This window comes from Saprolegnia parasitica (assembly GCF_000151545.1).
Source record: "Saprolegnia parasitica CBS 223.65 unplaced genomic scaffold supercont2.10, whole genome shotgun sequence".
Classification (NCBI taxonomy): domain Eukaryota; phylum Oomycota; class Saprolegniomycetes; order Saprolegniales; family Saprolegniaceae; genus Saprolegnia; species Saprolegnia parasitica.
This window is the reverse complement of record NW_012156404.1, coordinates 677,325-692,527: the sequence shown is the minus strand read 5'-3', so window position 1 is coordinate 692,527 and position 15,203 is coordinate 677,325. Positions and strand designations below refer to the sequence as shown.

Genomic DNA, 15,203 nt, shown 5'->3' with positions numbered 1-15,203 from the left:
CTCGCAAGCTGAGAAAGCTGTGGTGAGCTCGTTTGGCCGACGCCAGATTCTGGAAGGACTCTCTTGACTACGAGCTCGGACCTGATCCAACGACACCTCAAAACGACGACCTGCCAATCTACATGTAGTGTTTTGTTGCTTCAATTATCGCAGCTCCACGCTGTGAATGCTCTAGGCAGTGCCACCTGCTCGTTTGATACACACTTCCATCACCCCGTCGCTGCACTCCGCGTCGAGTCTCGCTGTGATCAAGGCTATTAACGCTTGGTGGTGCGACCCTGAGTGTCCTCTGCGATCGCGCAGAATTGCGTGCGTTTAGTCCCTTATCAAATCCCGCAACGGGATTGGCTCAAAATGTAGACCAATGGCATCTCGTTCCGAGGGTGAGGAGCCACGATGGCGTGGCGGCCAGTTTTACCCCAGCGACAACGACCGCAGCATGGAGCCCACAGCGCCGCCTTCCCCCGTACGTCTACTACCAACTCGTAGCGCTCCTTACGCCGCCGGCGCTAGCTTGCCAAGCGCCAGCGACTGAACGATGCGGCGCGGGGTGAATTGACGCCTGTGCGCAGAAGCCAACGCTCGTTGCGAACACTGATGGCTACTGACGATGGATCCTCTATGTGTAGGTCAAGCCTAGCATGCCGTCCAAGTACGAGGCGATCACAAACGATGCGAGCTTCCAGGACATCAGGTTCGTGCCGAGGCCGGAGCATGGTGCTTACGCCGCTATTAGCACGGACGTGCTCGTCGACAGCAACGTCTTTGACGTGACCAAGCACTACATCCACTCGCTCTCGGACATTCAGGGCAAGTACGAAGAGTTCATGGTCTACGGCGATGTGGCCAAGACGCAAACGATCAGCCTGGTGCACTTTGGCGAGAAGCTCTGCGGCCACACGGGCATTGGTGCGTTCGGCGCTGTACTACGCCACTAATAGCGTGCACCTCGTAGTTCACGGCGGCTGCATTTCGACGGTCTGCGACGAACTCTTTGGCTGGACCATGTACTGGTACGCGCACAAAGAAGCTGCGGCAACACACATCAATGTACGTAGGATCACGGGCAACGTTGGCTTTACGGCGTATCTGAACGTCAACTTCCGCAAGCCGCTGCCGACACAAACGAGCGGGATCATCTACACAGAGCTCGATCGCCGCGAGGGCCGCAAGGTGCGACGAAACAGTGCATCATCCGGTCTGGAGCTAACGCATTCGCAGGTCTTTATGAAAGCTCGCGTCGAAGACAACGACGGCACGCTCTACACGGAAGCCAGTGCGCTCTTCATTCTTCCGCGGCCCACAGAAGCGTGATGTCCACTTGTACGAGCTGCCTTTCTATAGAAAACAACACGCAAGCGTCCATTGTGCGGTGTTTTAGCAGCAGTGAGAGTCGTTGGAGTAATCACCGCCGTCGAGCACGGGTAGACGTCATCGGTAGACGTCATCGAGACACGTCACCGGTGCGAGGCGCTGATTCGCGGCGTCCATGCCGCTGCTAGTTAACGAATCCGCCGGCGTCGGATGATGCATCGGCCCCCATTCATCAACACGGGAAAGCGCCAAAAACCGGAATGTAGGTCATTTTCGACCATAATTAAATCATCTTGATGTTTGTATGCTGATTGGAATGAATTGTTGACGAAACACGCGGAGAAAAAGTAATCTTGCAGCAAAAAGCGCGAAGAGGCACGCGGGGATACTCTGCCGGTTGAGTCCCGCGCCGATGCTCATCATTTTCAATTTACCCCTGCACGCACGCCAAGAAGCATGGTCTCGATGACGACGACGACGACAACAACAACCCTGGTGGACCCCGTCGCGGCCTACCGCACCAACCCCGACTACGAAAACCTGAGGTATCCGTGATGCGGGGTTCCGCCTAGTCGCCTAAAGGGGTGTTTAGCGACAAGGCCTTTGGCGACGACAGCCTCTTTGACGTCGAGAAGCACTTTATCCACTCGCTGCGCAACATTGGTGGCAAGTACGAGTCGTTTGTCGTCTTTGGGCATGTCGACAAGCAGTCCACGACGAGCTTTGTGCATTTCGGGAGCAGTCTCTGCGGCCACGAGGGCATTGGTACGTTGTGATTATTTCTTTTGACGGCTTCGTTGACCAAGATGCATGTGTTTAGTGCATGGCGGGTGCATCTCGACGATTTGCGACGAGCTCTTTGGCTGGACCATGTACTGGTACGATGATGATGATGCCCTTGCCGTCAAGTGCAAATTTATTGATCGTGCTGTTTAGGGTCATGGACAAGGCGGGCTTCACAGCGAATCTGAATGTCAACTTTCGCAAGCCGCTGCCGGCGCAAACGCTCGCGATCGTGACGACGGAGCTTGAGCGCATCGAGGGCCGGAAAGTGTACCTCAAGGCCAAGGTTCAGGACGCGGACGGCAACACGTACACGGAAGCCACGTCGCTTTTCATAATGCCCAAGCCCGCCCACGTCGAATAGACAACCAAGTTCTAATCTAAACTCTATCTTGCTTATTTTCGTGGCAGGTCTTTGAGCGATATTTTGATATTACGCGTGCAATGCAGCCACGTACACAGCGACCAAGGAGCCCCTTTGCAGGAAGCCACGCGCCCGTCCCACGGCTCTTGGGCTCTGCGTCTTTCCGTCGAACGTGTCCTTTTCCAGATGCAACCGCTTCGGCCACGTGGCCGTTTGTCCTCGAAACGGCACAACTGCTACGAAGCACAAGGAAGTCCGGGCCTATATATCGACCCAGCGCGCTATACGCAACCCCGCACGCTATCGTTGGCGGTGGGCGGGCGTTGCTGGTACATCTAGTGGTATGCGCAGCGAAAGACAAGCTGCCTCGATGCAGCAGAATAAAATGCGTCCTCCGCTCAGTCCCCGGCCGCTTCTTTCTGAGGAGAATGGCAGGATGTACGTAAATGATGCGAGCTCGCGATAGTACCGAATGCAGCGGATCTTTCTTTGCATGGCGTCCGTTGCATGGGCATGGCGCGAAGTGTAGCTACACCGTGCCCTGTCTATGTGTCCTTGAAGGCGACTGCAACCCTCGCCTCGTCCTCGTCACTCGCATAGCAGGCTCGCGCGCCTTCGGCTTCAGTTCCGTGCACCTCGAACGCAGTGCTCTCAAGCAGGGTCGTCGTTCGGAGGGCGTACATTGCGCTTGTCCGACCGTCTCTCATAATATGAGGAACCGCGGCGAAGGGTAGGATTGCCAGGCAGTTCCCCTGCGCGCTCATTGGGCCATGGTTCGTGGAGCGTATTTCTGTCGCATTTCGGCCAATCAGAAGCGCGGCGACACAAAAACACACGCGCGTCCGTTCAAGTGCGGTTTGACGTATACAAAGTGGAGCTGGATTGACTCATGTAAGTGCGATGGTGGCGTCGGCGCACTTAACAGGGCTCTGGCGCGGCAATGGGTGGTGTTTGGCTAGTGACTGCTATTCATCGTTTTGCTACCCTGAAGAGATGCTCAGCCTTGCCAAGACCGTCGCGAAGCGCTCGACGCGCTCGTTCTCGACGATCGAGAAGGACCTCCCCAACATGATCGACCAGGCCGTCGGTCGCCAGGGCGCCGAGCTCAAGCTCGCGGAGGAGGGCATCGAGCTCTTCTCGCGCGACCCGATCTTCACGGAAGAGTCGCAGGGCAACTCGAAGGAGAACCCGATCCTTGTGCCCTCGTTCAACTCGCACCGCGCGATCGGCATCTCTCACAACGACTCCCCGTACATTAAGTGGTTCAACCTCCATGAAGGCAAGGTGTTCTACGTCCCGGACTACGACAAGTACTTCAAGCTTGACAACCGCAACCCGAACAAGGGCGCCGCGCACCACCATTAGATTGCAGCACTCCGGTTCTCATCCTCATCTTTATACAAGTGAAATATGATCTTCTTGTGCGATGGCAGCATACAAAAGAACAAGTCATTGGACGCAAACTCGACTATGGACAGCAATAAATACAAAAATCCATAGCAGGCCGCTAGCCCGAGTTGGCGTTGGGCACGGCGTTCTCGTTGCCCGGCAATGGCTCGTCGGCCACGGGCTTGAGCTTCTTGGCAAGCGGTTGCAATGGCGACGCGTCATCGGGCTTGCGTGCAAGTACGAGCTTCCGCAGAGTGGACGCGGCCGACGAGCTCGGGTTACCCGGAAGCCGACGCGGTGACGCCGAGAGCACGAGCGGTGTCGCAAAGTTGAGCTTGTCCCGCGGGCTCTTCGCGGCCTCGGAGACAACAGCCGAGAGATGGTCGAGACCACTACCGACGACTTCATCGTGGGCGCTGGCTGCTAGGGCCTGGAGCTTGTCGAACGCTGACGGCGCCTCGTCAACCGCAGCCTTGTTCAGAAGCGCGAGGTGGATCTCGAGGTGGGCGCTCGTTTTGAGAAGGTACTTTTGCGCATGCGTGCGCGTCTGGACAGCGTTGCGCGTGCCCACAACTTGGGCGACACGGCGCCAGTTTTTGCCGTAGAGCTTGATGCCTTCCAGAAAGGACGCATGCTCCTGCGCCGTCCACCGACCACCTTTGACTTCGTACTGCGGCGGTGGCGGGCGCGGGTGCGACGCAGGCAAAATGAACGTTCGAGCAGCACCGTCATCTTTGCCCGCCTGTGGCTGCGTCTTGGGGGACACGGCGGGACTGCCACCAATGTTGTCGTCGTCGTCGTCACCGTTCTCGTCGTCTTGCAGATCGTCCTCGTCGTCATGCAGCTTGCCGGCGCTTCGTGGCGAGCGCTTCTCGTCCTTGACCGATGCCTTTGCGAGGGAGACGGACACTTCCTTGTTCGGGTCGGCAATCACCGCGTCGCGCTTGAGCACAAGGGACCGGATCTGCTCCTCGTACTTTTCGCGTTCCGAGACATTGGCCGTCATCATGGCGGCTTCCATGGAGCTGATACTCTTGGTGAGCGACCGAATCTGGCGATGTGGCCACCGCTTGATGCCATTGCGCCGACACACCTTCTTCATGAGCGTGATGCAGATGCCAAAGTGACGGGCGACCTCGACGATGGGCTGGTCAAAGTGGTCGCGCAGCTCGTCGATCGAGATGAGCTTGGTCGCTTGGTACTTCATGCGGTTGGCAGCACTCGACCCGCCACGACGACCCTTGTCCGATCCATCGGAGCTCCACCCCTCGTCGTCGTCGTCGGCCTTGACCTTCTCATCGTCCTGGGTCGGTGTTGGGTCGTCCTTGTTGGCTGCCATCGCAGTCAGAATCATGGCCGTCTCTTCCGAGTTGGTGCGCTCGCGGCCCTGGCGCACCTGGAACTGCAGCGTCCCTGCATGCGCCCCTTCCTTCGCCTCCGTCTTCATCGGCAGCTCGGTCACGGAGCCGGTCATGGCGTTTGGCTGGCAATCGCGAATTTGAGCGACTTCGCATCGTTTCGACAGTTCTCTTTTTTACTCGAATAAAGTATGACATACAGTTTCAGTGTCAACGTCCGATCTGACCTTTCGACTTGATCAATGTATCTTGGGAGGGCGCCAGGCGGTGTCCAATCACAGCGCTCGTGCCTTGGATTTTGGCCAATCCAAACGTGCGGTGCGGCGGGAACTTGAGGCGATTGGCCTCTCGCAAATCCCACAATGTACGTCCCGTACGAGAAGCGTACACGCGTACATTTGGACAGCATACGTATTTGGATATAAACGAGCCGATGGAATGTACGGTGTACGATACCCGGCCCTTCAACCACGATACACAAAAACGTGAAAGTCAGCATTGCGTCAGTCGTGCGACCACACTTGAAGTTTGTATGCAAGGACTAGACTGGCACTTTGTATCGATCTTGGGACGCACACGAACGTTCACGCAATTGATTGGCTTGCAAGTTGCCGGGACTTTTCCGGAGCGCCCTTTCAGGATCCAACGGCCAGGTCCAAGGTTTAACGTGTTTAAACATAAAACCTAGTGTCTTGGGGTGGTGGTGCACAGGGCCTGATCCCGGCCGGTCCAGTCTTTGCATTCGCATGTAGAAACGTGCTCGGCCATGCATCTTGTACTATGAATTCGTGTGACTGGAAGTACTCGTCACGTTAGTCGCTGCAGCGCATCAAACGCAATCAATGCGCCAAAGGCTTATACCGCAACGCGCCGCAGGTTAAACACCGTTGATGTAGCGTGACGAGCACAACGTACTGTGTAGGACTATACGTGAAGTTGCTTGAAGTCTCAACGGGCGCACGTTGACACAATCTGACTTGACCGTTTCGCTTGGCGATGACATCCTGGCATGCCACCGCGAAACCGCGAGTGGCCACTCTATTTAACGCACTTTAACCTGATGGCGTCGCCATTTTAAAAGGCGCCATGCCGGTTTGTCGCCGGACACCACCGGCGAAGCGCGCCGAGAACGACCATTTGATCAAGAACTCGTTCAACGTCACGTCCCAGGGCGGCGAAGACGGCGTGCTCGAGCGCGTCTTTTCACGCCTCGATGCGCACGAAGGCCGGTCGTCGGGTGCGGGGCGGTGGTGCGTCGAGTTTGGCGCGTGGGACGGGAAGCACCTCTCCAACACGTGGAAGCTTCTGCACGAAGAGGGCTGGCGCGGTGTGCTCATCGAAGCCGACACGGACCGCTTTCTGGAAATGCAAGCCATGTACGCGCCGTTTCCGGGCGTTGCGTGCGTCAACCAGTTTGTCACGTTCGAAGGACCCGACTCGCTCGAGGCCATTTTGGCCCGCCACGAGGTGCCACGCGACGTGGATCTGGTGTCGATCGACATTGATGGCGCGGATTACCACATCTGGGACAGCCTTCGCACGTACGCGCCCAAGGTCGTCGTGATCGAGTTTAACCCGACGATTCCGAACAACGTGGTCTTTATCCAAGACAAGGACATGTCCGTCTACCAAGGCTCGTCCCTCGCGGCGCTCATCGAGCTCGGCAAGACCAAAGGTATGTGGTGCTTTTTGATTCTATCGGAAACCTGCTTTTGAACTAGGCTATGAGCTCGTGAGCACGACGACGTTCAACGGCGTTTTTGTCCAGCGTGAACTCTACGACCTCTTTGGGATTGCCGACAATGCGATCGACAAGATGCACGATGTGTCCATGGGCACCGAGTTCTTCCAGCTCTACGACGGCACGCTCAAGATCACTGGTGTCAAGAAGCTCCTTTGGAAGAAGCAGCCCATTCTCGAGAAGGATCTCCAGGTACTGCCACCGTCCGAGCGGCGGTTCCCGCTGTCGCCACCGTCCGCGACGCTCGAAGCTGCGATTGCTGCCGCCGACGCGCACTTTGCTACCGAGGCGACGCCCGCGGCCTACTTTCTCGACTTGGCGCAGCAGTGGAGCCTCCACATCACGTACCCGCATCCCGTGCGATATCGCCTTCTCGCAAAATCCCGCACGCTCATGATATATGCGTCCATAGGATTTACAACGTTTGGCGGGGTTCGCCCTCGCACGTGCGGCCGACGAAGGTGCGATGGCGGCTGCTGTCTTTGAGATCTACCTCGACCACGCTCGGGCGCTCTTTACGAAGAACGAACCCAGCAGCGCGATTCCGTGGTATCGTATGCGGTGGCGCTCGAGTGGTTCCTCGTATCTCGCGCCATTATAGGCTCGAAGAAGCCTTGTACTTGCGCGCGTCGCTTGCCGTTCAGAGGGCGCCGGTGATGGCGTTGCTCGGCGAGGCCTACATCCGGTGCCACGAGTACGCCAAGGCCGAGCTGTGGCTCCAGACGGCCCACGCCCTCGACCCGGCGGCGAAAACGACCCTCAAGTCACTCGTACGACAACGCGCACTCTTCAAACAATCTCATTAGGATCGCTTTCGTAGGCAAAACTCTACACAAAGCAAGGCGACGCCGCGCGCACCGAGGCGGTCGTGCGCCAGCTCAAGGCGCTCTAACTCGACATGTACATTTGCGTCAGCATGATCGAGAGCGTCACGTAGGCCTCAATCTTCTCCTTCACCATGAGCATAAAGGCCGCCGAGAGCGCGCCCTACAATCAAAAGTGAGCAACGAGCGTCGCGTCAAATTCTCTGTGCTACCTTGGTAAGCTCGGGGTACAGGCCGCGGTAGAGCGAACCGATGCCTTCGTCGCGTACAAGACGCTGCAAGATGGCCGGGATCGTCTCGGGCGGCGTCGCATCGCCCGCAGCAGCCTTGGCTTTGGCCTGCATGATGACCTTGGCGCGAATGTACGGAAAGACGACAAGGGTCGCCAACGAGCGGGCCGCAGCGCCGAGCATGAACGCCTGCACAGTGACATCGTTAGTGATGCGTCTTCTCGCTAGGCAGACAGCACACCTCGATCGCCGACAAGGACGAAGACGCCTTGCTCTTCAAGTAGAGCTTCTTGACCTGCTCAAAGGCCGTGAATTGGATCGCGGGCTGGAGGCAAAGCACAAAGTAGGCCGAGAAGCCCTTGTAGAAGCCCGCGAGCTGACCATTGTTCTCGTCCCACATCGTCTGCAATAGCTGGAAAAAGCTCTGCTTGGTGTCGCCTTTCGTCGTCTGCATGCGCGTGATGATGACCTCGAGCGGGAGGGAGAGCGGGAGGTGGAAGAGCTCGGCGAGGTACCCCACGACGAGGTTCATGGCTGTCGAGAGGCTCTTGGCGTCCTTGGACGTCAACGCGTTGGCCATGCTCGTGTACGCGTAGAAGTAGAGGAACTTGGAGAGCGTCGACTGCGCCGCCTTGTAGCCGACGCCCTTGTAGAGCGAGAGGTCCAGCGGCGTCTTCTCGTCGCCCTTGGCCTGCGACTGCATGCGCGTCTTGAGCGTATCGAGAGGGTACAGAATGACAGAGGCCGCGCAGCCCCGACTGCGGCGGACGTTGCCGTCGCCAGCGTCTTCATCGGCTTGCTCAAGCTCATCCGCACCGCAATATCTCAACTGCAACCTCGACGCTGCTGCATCAACAGAAAGGAGTATCCTCGCCACACACTATTTACGACATCCTCCGGGGACCCGCGGTACGTTGCAGCAAGGGTTGGTACCTGCATGACAACAAGCATGTAAGATCGACTAGAAGTAGATGCATTGCGTACGGCGTGGGGAAGACATGCAAGCGCTTAGACCAGCATGATTGTGCCTGCGACGGCATTTCCATCTTCACACTATATGATGCGAAAGATCGAGGGTTGCAAATAGCGTCATCATCGTTGTTTAGAAATGCGAACGTGATTTGCAGGAAAAGAGCACCTGCATGACGCAACCCGATTGGGTGCTCTTTCCAAAGTGCAACCAAACTCGGTGCGTGAACCATGCTCACGCCGTCCGAGGTCCGCGCCGAGTGCCGCCGCGGCAACTTGACGAGCAACTCGGCCGGGTATGCCCCGGGCTACGCGCAGGTACGCATTGCCGAGGTCGCGGGGGTGGCTCATTGCGGCGTCGCAGGCGAACCTCGTCATCCTGCCCAAGGAGCACGCGTACGACTTTCTCTTGTTCTGCCAACGCAACCCCAAGCCGTGCCCGCTCCTCGTACGATGCTCGCTTCGGTCGACCAGTGCCAATGGCATGTCATAGGAGGTGAGCGATGTGGGCTGCACCGAGATGAAGCGCACGGCGCCTGGCTCGGACATCCGCACAGACCTGCCCAAGTACCGCATCTACGAGCACGGCAAGCTCACGGCCGAAGTCACCGACATCCGCGACTACTGGAAAGACGTAATACTGCCATGTTGAATGATGGCCGAGGCAAATGCATGGCGCTAGGACTTTGTCACGTTCTTGCTCGGATGCTCCTTCAGCTTTGAAGGCGCGCTCGAAAACGTACGCGCCTTCTTACGTAGTATGCGCGACGATCGACGAAAGTTGGCGTAGGCGGGGCTTCGCGTGCGCCACTTGGAGGAGAAGTGCAACGTGCCCATGTACCGAACCAACGTCCCGTGCGATCCCGCCGGCGTCTTCTCCGGTGCGCTTTGTATCTTGTTCTGGTAATATGCCTAACGCGAGGCGATAGGAAACCTCGTCGTGAGCATGCGCCCGTACAAGCCCGCCGACGCGATCAAAGCGGCGATGATCACCGGCCGATACCCCAACGTCCACGGCAGGTATGTACGCGTCAACCGTGCGTCCATGCCGTGCTTGAACGTATCGATGCAGCCCCGTGCACATGGGGTCGCCCGCAGATATTGGCGTCGCAGACATCAACAAGCCCGACTATGGTGACGCAGTGACGATGCGTGATGGCGAAGTACGCTTCAAAAGTTGTTGTATTTCTGAAACTCAACCGCCAATAGGTCCCGGTGTTCTGGGCCTGCGGCGTCACGCCCCAAGCTGTCCTGCTCGCGAGCCGACCGGTACATCGATCGTCCTGCTCCTCTTGCGACTTGATTTCAAGTGGCGTCCTAGGCCTTTGCGATCACGCATGCCCCGGGGCACATGTTTGTCACGGACGTGCCCAACGAAAGTCTCGCGTGCGCGTGAGGTTTTGCACTTTTGAATTTGAGCGCTAAGAAAATCCATTTTGAGATTGAGTTTTGAGCTGGCGAAGCGTTGAAGTTGGGATCTTGCGAAAGGTCGAGATGGCCCCGGCAGCGTCGTGGACGGTTGGGCTCCTCAAGCCCGACATTGCGACCGGGTTCAAGGTCGGCGTCGGCCCCGACGGCCTCGTGGAGGCTCCGCCCGGCAACGGCAAGATCGTGGACGACGTCCTCCAGCGGATCAAAGACGAAGGCTTCGTCGTCGAGGCGAAGCGGCTCGTCGTGCTCTCGCGCATGCAAGTCCGCGAGATGATGCGGTAAGCGTTGTTGTCATGGTGTTGTTGTCTTGTCGTCATGGCGCGCTGGACAGTGACTGCTGGGACGAGCCGACCTTTGAAGACACCCTTGCGTTCATGACCAGCGGGCCGTGCATGGCCCTCCTCCTCGGTCGCGACCAAGCTGTCGGTACGATGTCTGCTCAGCCTTTCTCGATTTCTCCATTATGGTGGTAGAGCACTGGAACAGCGTCATCGGCCCTGCAGACCCCACGGCGGCCAAGAAGGTGGCGGGTGCCACGCCGCCGCTGCGCGCACTCCACGGCTCGTCCTTGCTGCGCAATGCGTTCTACGGCAGCGCAACGGCGACTTGCGCGCTGCGGGACAAGGACGTTTTGTTTCCGCCGGCGCGACCGAGCATGGAGCGGTCGCTGGTTCTGCTCAAGCCATCGGCGACCTGCTTTCTGGATGCGATCAGCGCCTTGTTTGAGGTTGCTCTCGATGCCCTTTTCGCGTTTCGAGTCATGTCTCTGTAGATGCACGCCTTGTATGTCCTGGACCAGATCGACGTACACACCCCAGTGCGAGACCATTCATTCTCATCCATCAGGCGCGTAGACGGTGCTGGACGACGACGACGTCGCGCTCATCGCTGCGTACCCCGACGACGACGCGTACATGAGCGAGCTCGGCAGCGTCGCCAAAGGAGGCCGGAGTCGTGCCTTGATTCTTGAAGGTCTCGAGGTGACAACCAAGGTAGTACGTGGCGTGCGGGATTCGTTGCAGTACGCTTTTGTATGGGTCTAGCTGGCACTTCTTTTGGGCCCCTTGGACCTATTGGAGGCGAAGCAGTACTTTCCCGAGAGCATCCGAGCGCACATGGGCTCGTCTCTGGTGCACAACGTCTTGGACGTCCTCTCGCCGTCTCCGAGCTCGCTGACCAAGTGGTTTCCCGGCTTTGTCGCCCTTCTCGTGCGCCGATGTCTTGTCGTACGCGACTCAATTCGCTCGTAGCCAGAGAAGACGTACGCCATGATCAAGCCCGGCGCGTCGCCCGAGACGATAGCGGCGATCCAGGCGCGGATTCGTCTACTCGGCTTCGACATCCTCGCCGAGGCAACGCAGCACTGGAGCCGCGAGGACGCCATGGCCTTTTACGCCGAGCACGAGGTGCGCAGACCGTATCGGATCCATGTCCCATCGAGGCGTAGGGCAAAGCCTTCTTCCCGACACTCATCGCGTACATGTCGAGCGGTCCGATCGTGGCGATGGTCACCACCAAAGCTAGTTGAATGCACTAGAACATTGCGAGTAGATGCTCTCGCGGGTCAAGGCGATCGCAATGTGGCGCAAGTGCATGGGCCCGACCAACTCGGCGGCCGCGCGTGCGTCGAGTCCGCAGAGTCTTCGCGCACGCTTTGGCATCGACGGCACAAAGAATGCGACGCACGGCAGCGACTCGAGCCAGAGTGCGCTCCGAGAGCTCCGCCTCGTCTTCAAGACGCCACTGCGGTCGCTTGCACCGCTCAAGTGCAACGTCCTCGCGCAGCAGCTCGGCCCCTTCCAGGCCGAAACTATGACCTTGCACGACGCGCTTGCAAAGGGACTCACGCTACTCTGCCAAGTGCAGCCGCAGCTGCCGCCGCTCGACGCCGCAGAGTGGCTCGGCAAGTACCTCATTCGTCAAGCGCTTCATCGCGACGAGAGCGAGGGCAACAGCGTGTGCTCGTATGACGCGCCGTCGTCGTCGGTAATCGTCGACGTCGCCCAACCCAAGGAGCTTCTTGTACCGTCGTTGAGCAGTCTGCATCTCGTGGCGTTTTACGGCCCGTCGCCGCAGCGCGCGGCCATGGCGACGGCCATGGCGACGCAATACAAGTACCTCTACATGGACTTGACCCTCGTGCTGGAAAAGGTCGGACCATATTGTTTGCCAACGAGCAAGGTGACGAGACGACGTAGGCGCCGCCGGGCTTGGACCTCATCGCAGTGCTACTCAAGGCCTTCAAGCGATGCACGTCCAAGCGTGTGATTTTGGACAACTGCCCGGCCGACCTGAGCTTTTACCTCGCCTTTCAAAAGGTACCTCTGTCCCGAGGCAAAGCATTCTACACGTACAATGACTGCTGTAGGTCGTCGCCGAGTTTGCCTGGGTTGTGTACGTGAGCGACGACGGCGCGTTTGCGCCAAGCCCCGAGGAGCTCGACTTTTTCGACCTCTTTCAGCGCGTACGAGCGTATTTCGCACAGAGGAGGAGGCTGACGCCGACGCGATAGTTTGGCCAGCTGCACATTGCGAAGGCTGCGCCGAGCTCCTCGTACCTCCTCGACGTGCACGACGCCTTTGCACCGACGCTCGTATTCGTTCAAGAGAGCCCCCGCGCGGCGCTCTCGACCGCGCAGTGGCGCGCGATTGGCGTCCACCATGGCTGGACGATCCTCGACTGGGACGATATTGTGCGCGCCGAACTCAAGCGCGAGGCGCGACGATCCCAGCCACTTCTTCGGCCCTTTATCGAAACGGGCGAGCAGATCCCGCAGCAGCAGCTGCTTGCGCTGTTTGATGCGAGCGTGACTGGCCACCGGTGCCTGCTTTTGCACCTCCCCGCGTACACTCGCAACAAAGCCTTTATGTGCGCGCTCCAGCGTCGTGTTGGCGCGACCCCGCACCCACTCATGCTCTTCCTCGACACGGAACCGATGGAAAGTGCTTCGATGGGTGCTTTTGAGAAGCAGTGTTTCGGACTCGGTCGGTTGTACCATCAGTGGCTGCCGGGGCCAACTTCCGTGGCGCATCTCTGTACGGTGCTGGCTCCGCTCTTGGCGCCTGCGATTGGCATCCTGGCGATGGACGCGCCGTGGGCCAAAGACGCGGCCAGATTGCGCGGCTATACGGTCTTGAACGTCAAAGACGTACTTCGCGCCGAGGTGCTCAAGCGGTCGCTGGACGGAGAGACCATCGCAGCCCTCGTCGCACGCAGCGAGCCTGTCCCAGATGCATTGGTGCTCGCAGTCTTGCAACGGTACATGGCCCAAAAGCAAAATCGTCGGGTGCTTCTCGACGAGTTTCCTCAAACAAGCGCGCAGGTAGGAAGCACTTGTGGCAGTGGAAAATGCTGAGATGTGCGATGCAGGCTGCGTCGATGCTGCGTGTGCTCGCTTCTGCGCCCGCCTTTGTTCTCCAGGCAGCGTCCGAGACCTTGGTGCCCGAGGCGGTGGCTCCGTTGGCAGCCGGCGCGGCCATCGTCACCATCACGGGGCCCAACGAAGCTACCTTATCGACAACCCTGTGCCAATGGTCCATCTCCATCGTGCTGGGTGACTTTGATCTGAGCGACGTGGAGATTTCGGCGCTCCAAGCACGCCTGCCGCGACACCTCGTGCTGCATATGGACGAAGTTGCTGCTTCGATGCAGGAGTACGCCTCGGACGACGTCGTCAAGCTCCTTTGCTTTCTCCTGCAGCGGCGATTAGGCAAGCAGATTCTGCTCGTCGGGTTTCCTCGGTCGCTCGCCGAGGTCATCGATGCTATAAGAACCATCTGCAGCTAAATCGCGTCTCGTAGGCCGAGCAATTCGAAGCGACGGGCTCTGTGATCGAGAACGTATTTGTGCTGCACCGCAAGGTGCTCGCTGTGTCCCACGAGCCAACTGACGAAGACTACTACTCGTCCGACGAAGAAGATCGAGCGCGCAAGAAGAGCGCGCCGGAGCCCGAGTTTGACAAGCTCCTGCGGCACTTTGCCGGACCACGGCTGCGAGCCTTCACCTTTGTGCAGCTGCCCCGCGTGTACGAGCCCATCTGCGACGCTCTGCGGCCGCGGGTCGTGCTCGCGATCGGTCACGAGTTGCTCGCACCACTCACGCTCGCCGTCGCGACCTCCCACAGCGCCGTGCACTTGCACGTTCCGCATCTCCTCGAAGCGCACGCGCGGGCCTTTTCGACGCCCGCCTCTGTCCAAGACTCGGCCCTCGTCGCGCAGCTGCTGCGCGACGCGCTGTGCCGAAGCGGCGCGCAGGTCGTTGTCGTGACGGGGTACCCGCGGGTCGTCGGCGCCACCAAGCCGTACGTCCAGGAGCAGCTCTCGATCATTACGGCTGCGGTTGGCCCTTTGCGCAAGGTACATCTCGGATAGGTATAGCACGTGGGCGACTGCGGTGTGCTTGTAGCTCTTGCACCTCACGTGCTCGGCGACCACGCTGCTCGAGCGCTGCGGTGGCGACATGCGCCTCGTGCACGGGCGCACGGACGAGTTTGCTATGGAGTTCGCTCCTCTGCTGCACTACTGTCGCCGCAACCAGACGCTGCCGGTGGCCGAGATCTCGGCGGATAGGTCCACCGAGGCCGTCGCCGCCGCCTTGCGCAGCCACGTGGCCGAGTGACCGCGTCTTGTACACAAGCGTAGCATAAACGAGAAAATTGGATTATCGCAAATTGTTCGATAGCTTTCAAGGAAGGTGTATAATAAATGCTTTCAAGGAAGGTGGTGTAAAGGTGAAGATGTGGGACAAGGAGTGGGCAGCCAGTACTGGTGGAGTGCAAAAAAGAGGTAGGGTAATCCCCGA

The 15,203-nt window shown here is 58.8% G+C and overlaps 8 protein-coding genes across 8 annotated transcripts; 6 read left to right on the top strand and 2 right to left on the bottom strand.

The window, feature by feature from the left end:
- Positions 1-422: 422 nt before the first annotated feature.
- Positions 423-1,371, top strand: SPRG_04086 (hypothetical protein). The gene is made up of 7 exons (XM_012342674.1): positions 423-466; positions 514-564; positions 630-694; positions 737-909; positions 956-1,013; positions 1,059-1,173; positions 1,222-1,371. The coding sequence occupies exons 1-7, from the start codon at positions 440-442 to the stop codon at positions 1,312-1,314; spliced, it is 582 nt and encodes a 193-aa protein (XP_012198064.1). The 5' UTR covers positions 423-439; the 3' UTR covers positions 1,315-1,371.
- Positions 1,372-1,741: 370 nt separating this feature from the next.
- On the top strand, positions 1,742-2,500 carry SPRG_04085 (hypothetical protein). The gene is made up of 4 exons (XM_012342673.1): positions 1,742-1,859; positions 1,907-2,079; positions 2,135-2,192; positions 2,251-2,500. Exons 1-4 carry the CDS (start codon positions 1,771-1,773, stop codon positions 2,459-2,461), a joined length of 531 nt encoding a protein of 176 aa, XP_012198063.1. The 5' UTR covers positions 1,742-1,770; the 3' UTR covers positions 2,462-2,500.
- An 832-nt stretch (positions 2,501-3,332) lies between these two features.
- Positions 3,333-3,969, top strand: SPRG_04084 (hypothetical protein). Its single transcript, XM_012342672.1, has one exon. The coding sequence runs from the start codon at positions 3,362-3,364 to the stop codon at positions 3,824-3,826; it is 465 nt and encodes a 154-aa protein (XP_012198062.1). The 5' UTR covers positions 3,333-3,361; the 3' UTR covers positions 3,827-3,969.
- Positions 3,969-5,373, bottom strand: SPRG_04083 (hypothetical protein; the record flags this gene model as incomplete). The annotated part of the gene is made up of 1 exon (XM_012342671.1): positions 3,969-5,373. Exon 1 carries the CDS (start codon positions 5,322-5,324, stop codon positions 3,969-3,971), a length of 1,356 nt encoding a protein of 451 aa, XP_012198061.1. The 5' UTR covers positions 5,325-5,373.
- A 921-nt stretch (positions 5,374-6,294) lies between these two features.
- Positions 6,295-7,965, top strand: SPRG_04082 (hypothetical protein; the record flags this gene model as incomplete). The annotated part of the gene is made up of 5 exons (XM_012342670.1): positions 6,295-6,883; positions 6,930-7,306; positions 7,362-7,498; positions 7,551-7,719; positions 7,770-7,965. The coding sequence occupies 5 exons, from the start codon at positions 6,295-6,297 to the stop codon at positions 7,839-7,841; spliced, it is 1,344 nt and encodes a 447-aa protein (XP_012198060.1). The 3' UTR covers positions 7,842-7,965.
- SPRG_04081 (hypothetical protein) lies at positions 7,733-8,830 on the bottom strand. Its single transcript, XM_012342669.1, has 3 exons — positions 8,245-8,830; positions 7,986-8,192; positions 7,733-7,936 (listed from the first exon to the last, which is right to left on the bottom strand). The coding sequence occupies exons 1-3, from the start codon at positions 8,704-8,706 to the stop codon at positions 7,838-7,840; spliced, it is 768 nt and encodes a 255-aa protein (XP_012198059.1). The 5' UTR covers positions 8,707-8,830; the 3' UTR covers positions 7,733-7,837.
- A 309-nt stretch (positions 8,831-9,139) lies between these two features.
- SPRG_19547 (hypothetical protein) lies at positions 9,140-10,425 on the top strand. The gene is made up of 9 exons (XM_012342717.1): positions 9,140-9,290; positions 9,337-9,420; positions 9,466-9,606; positions 9,655-9,711; positions 9,763-9,853; positions 9,902-9,992; positions 10,045-10,135; positions 10,182-10,241; positions 10,294-10,425. Exons 1-9 carry the CDS (start codon positions 9,204-9,206, stop codon positions 10,366-10,368), a joined length of 777 nt encoding a protein of 258 aa, XP_012198107.1. The 5' UTR covers positions 9,140-9,203; the 3' UTR covers positions 10,369-10,425.
- Positions 10,419-15,070, top strand: SPRG_19546 (hypothetical protein). The gene is made up of 15 exons (XM_012342716.1): positions 10,419-10,681; positions 10,735-10,829; positions 10,877-11,130; positions 11,176-11,208; positions 11,258-11,395; positions 11,447-11,611; positions 11,654-11,809; positions 11,851-11,910; positions 11,955-12,554; positions 12,602-12,721; positions 12,772-12,867; positions 12,916-13,725; positions 13,773-14,156; positions 14,204-14,758; positions 14,808-15,070. The coding sequence occupies exons 1-15, from the start codon at positions 10,467-10,469 to the stop codon at positions 15,018-15,020; spliced, it is 3,894 nt and encodes a 1,297-aa protein (XP_012198106.1). The 5' UTR covers positions 10,419-10,466; the 3' UTR covers positions 15,021-15,070.
- The last annotated feature ends 133 nt before the right edge of the window (positions 15,071-15,203 follow it).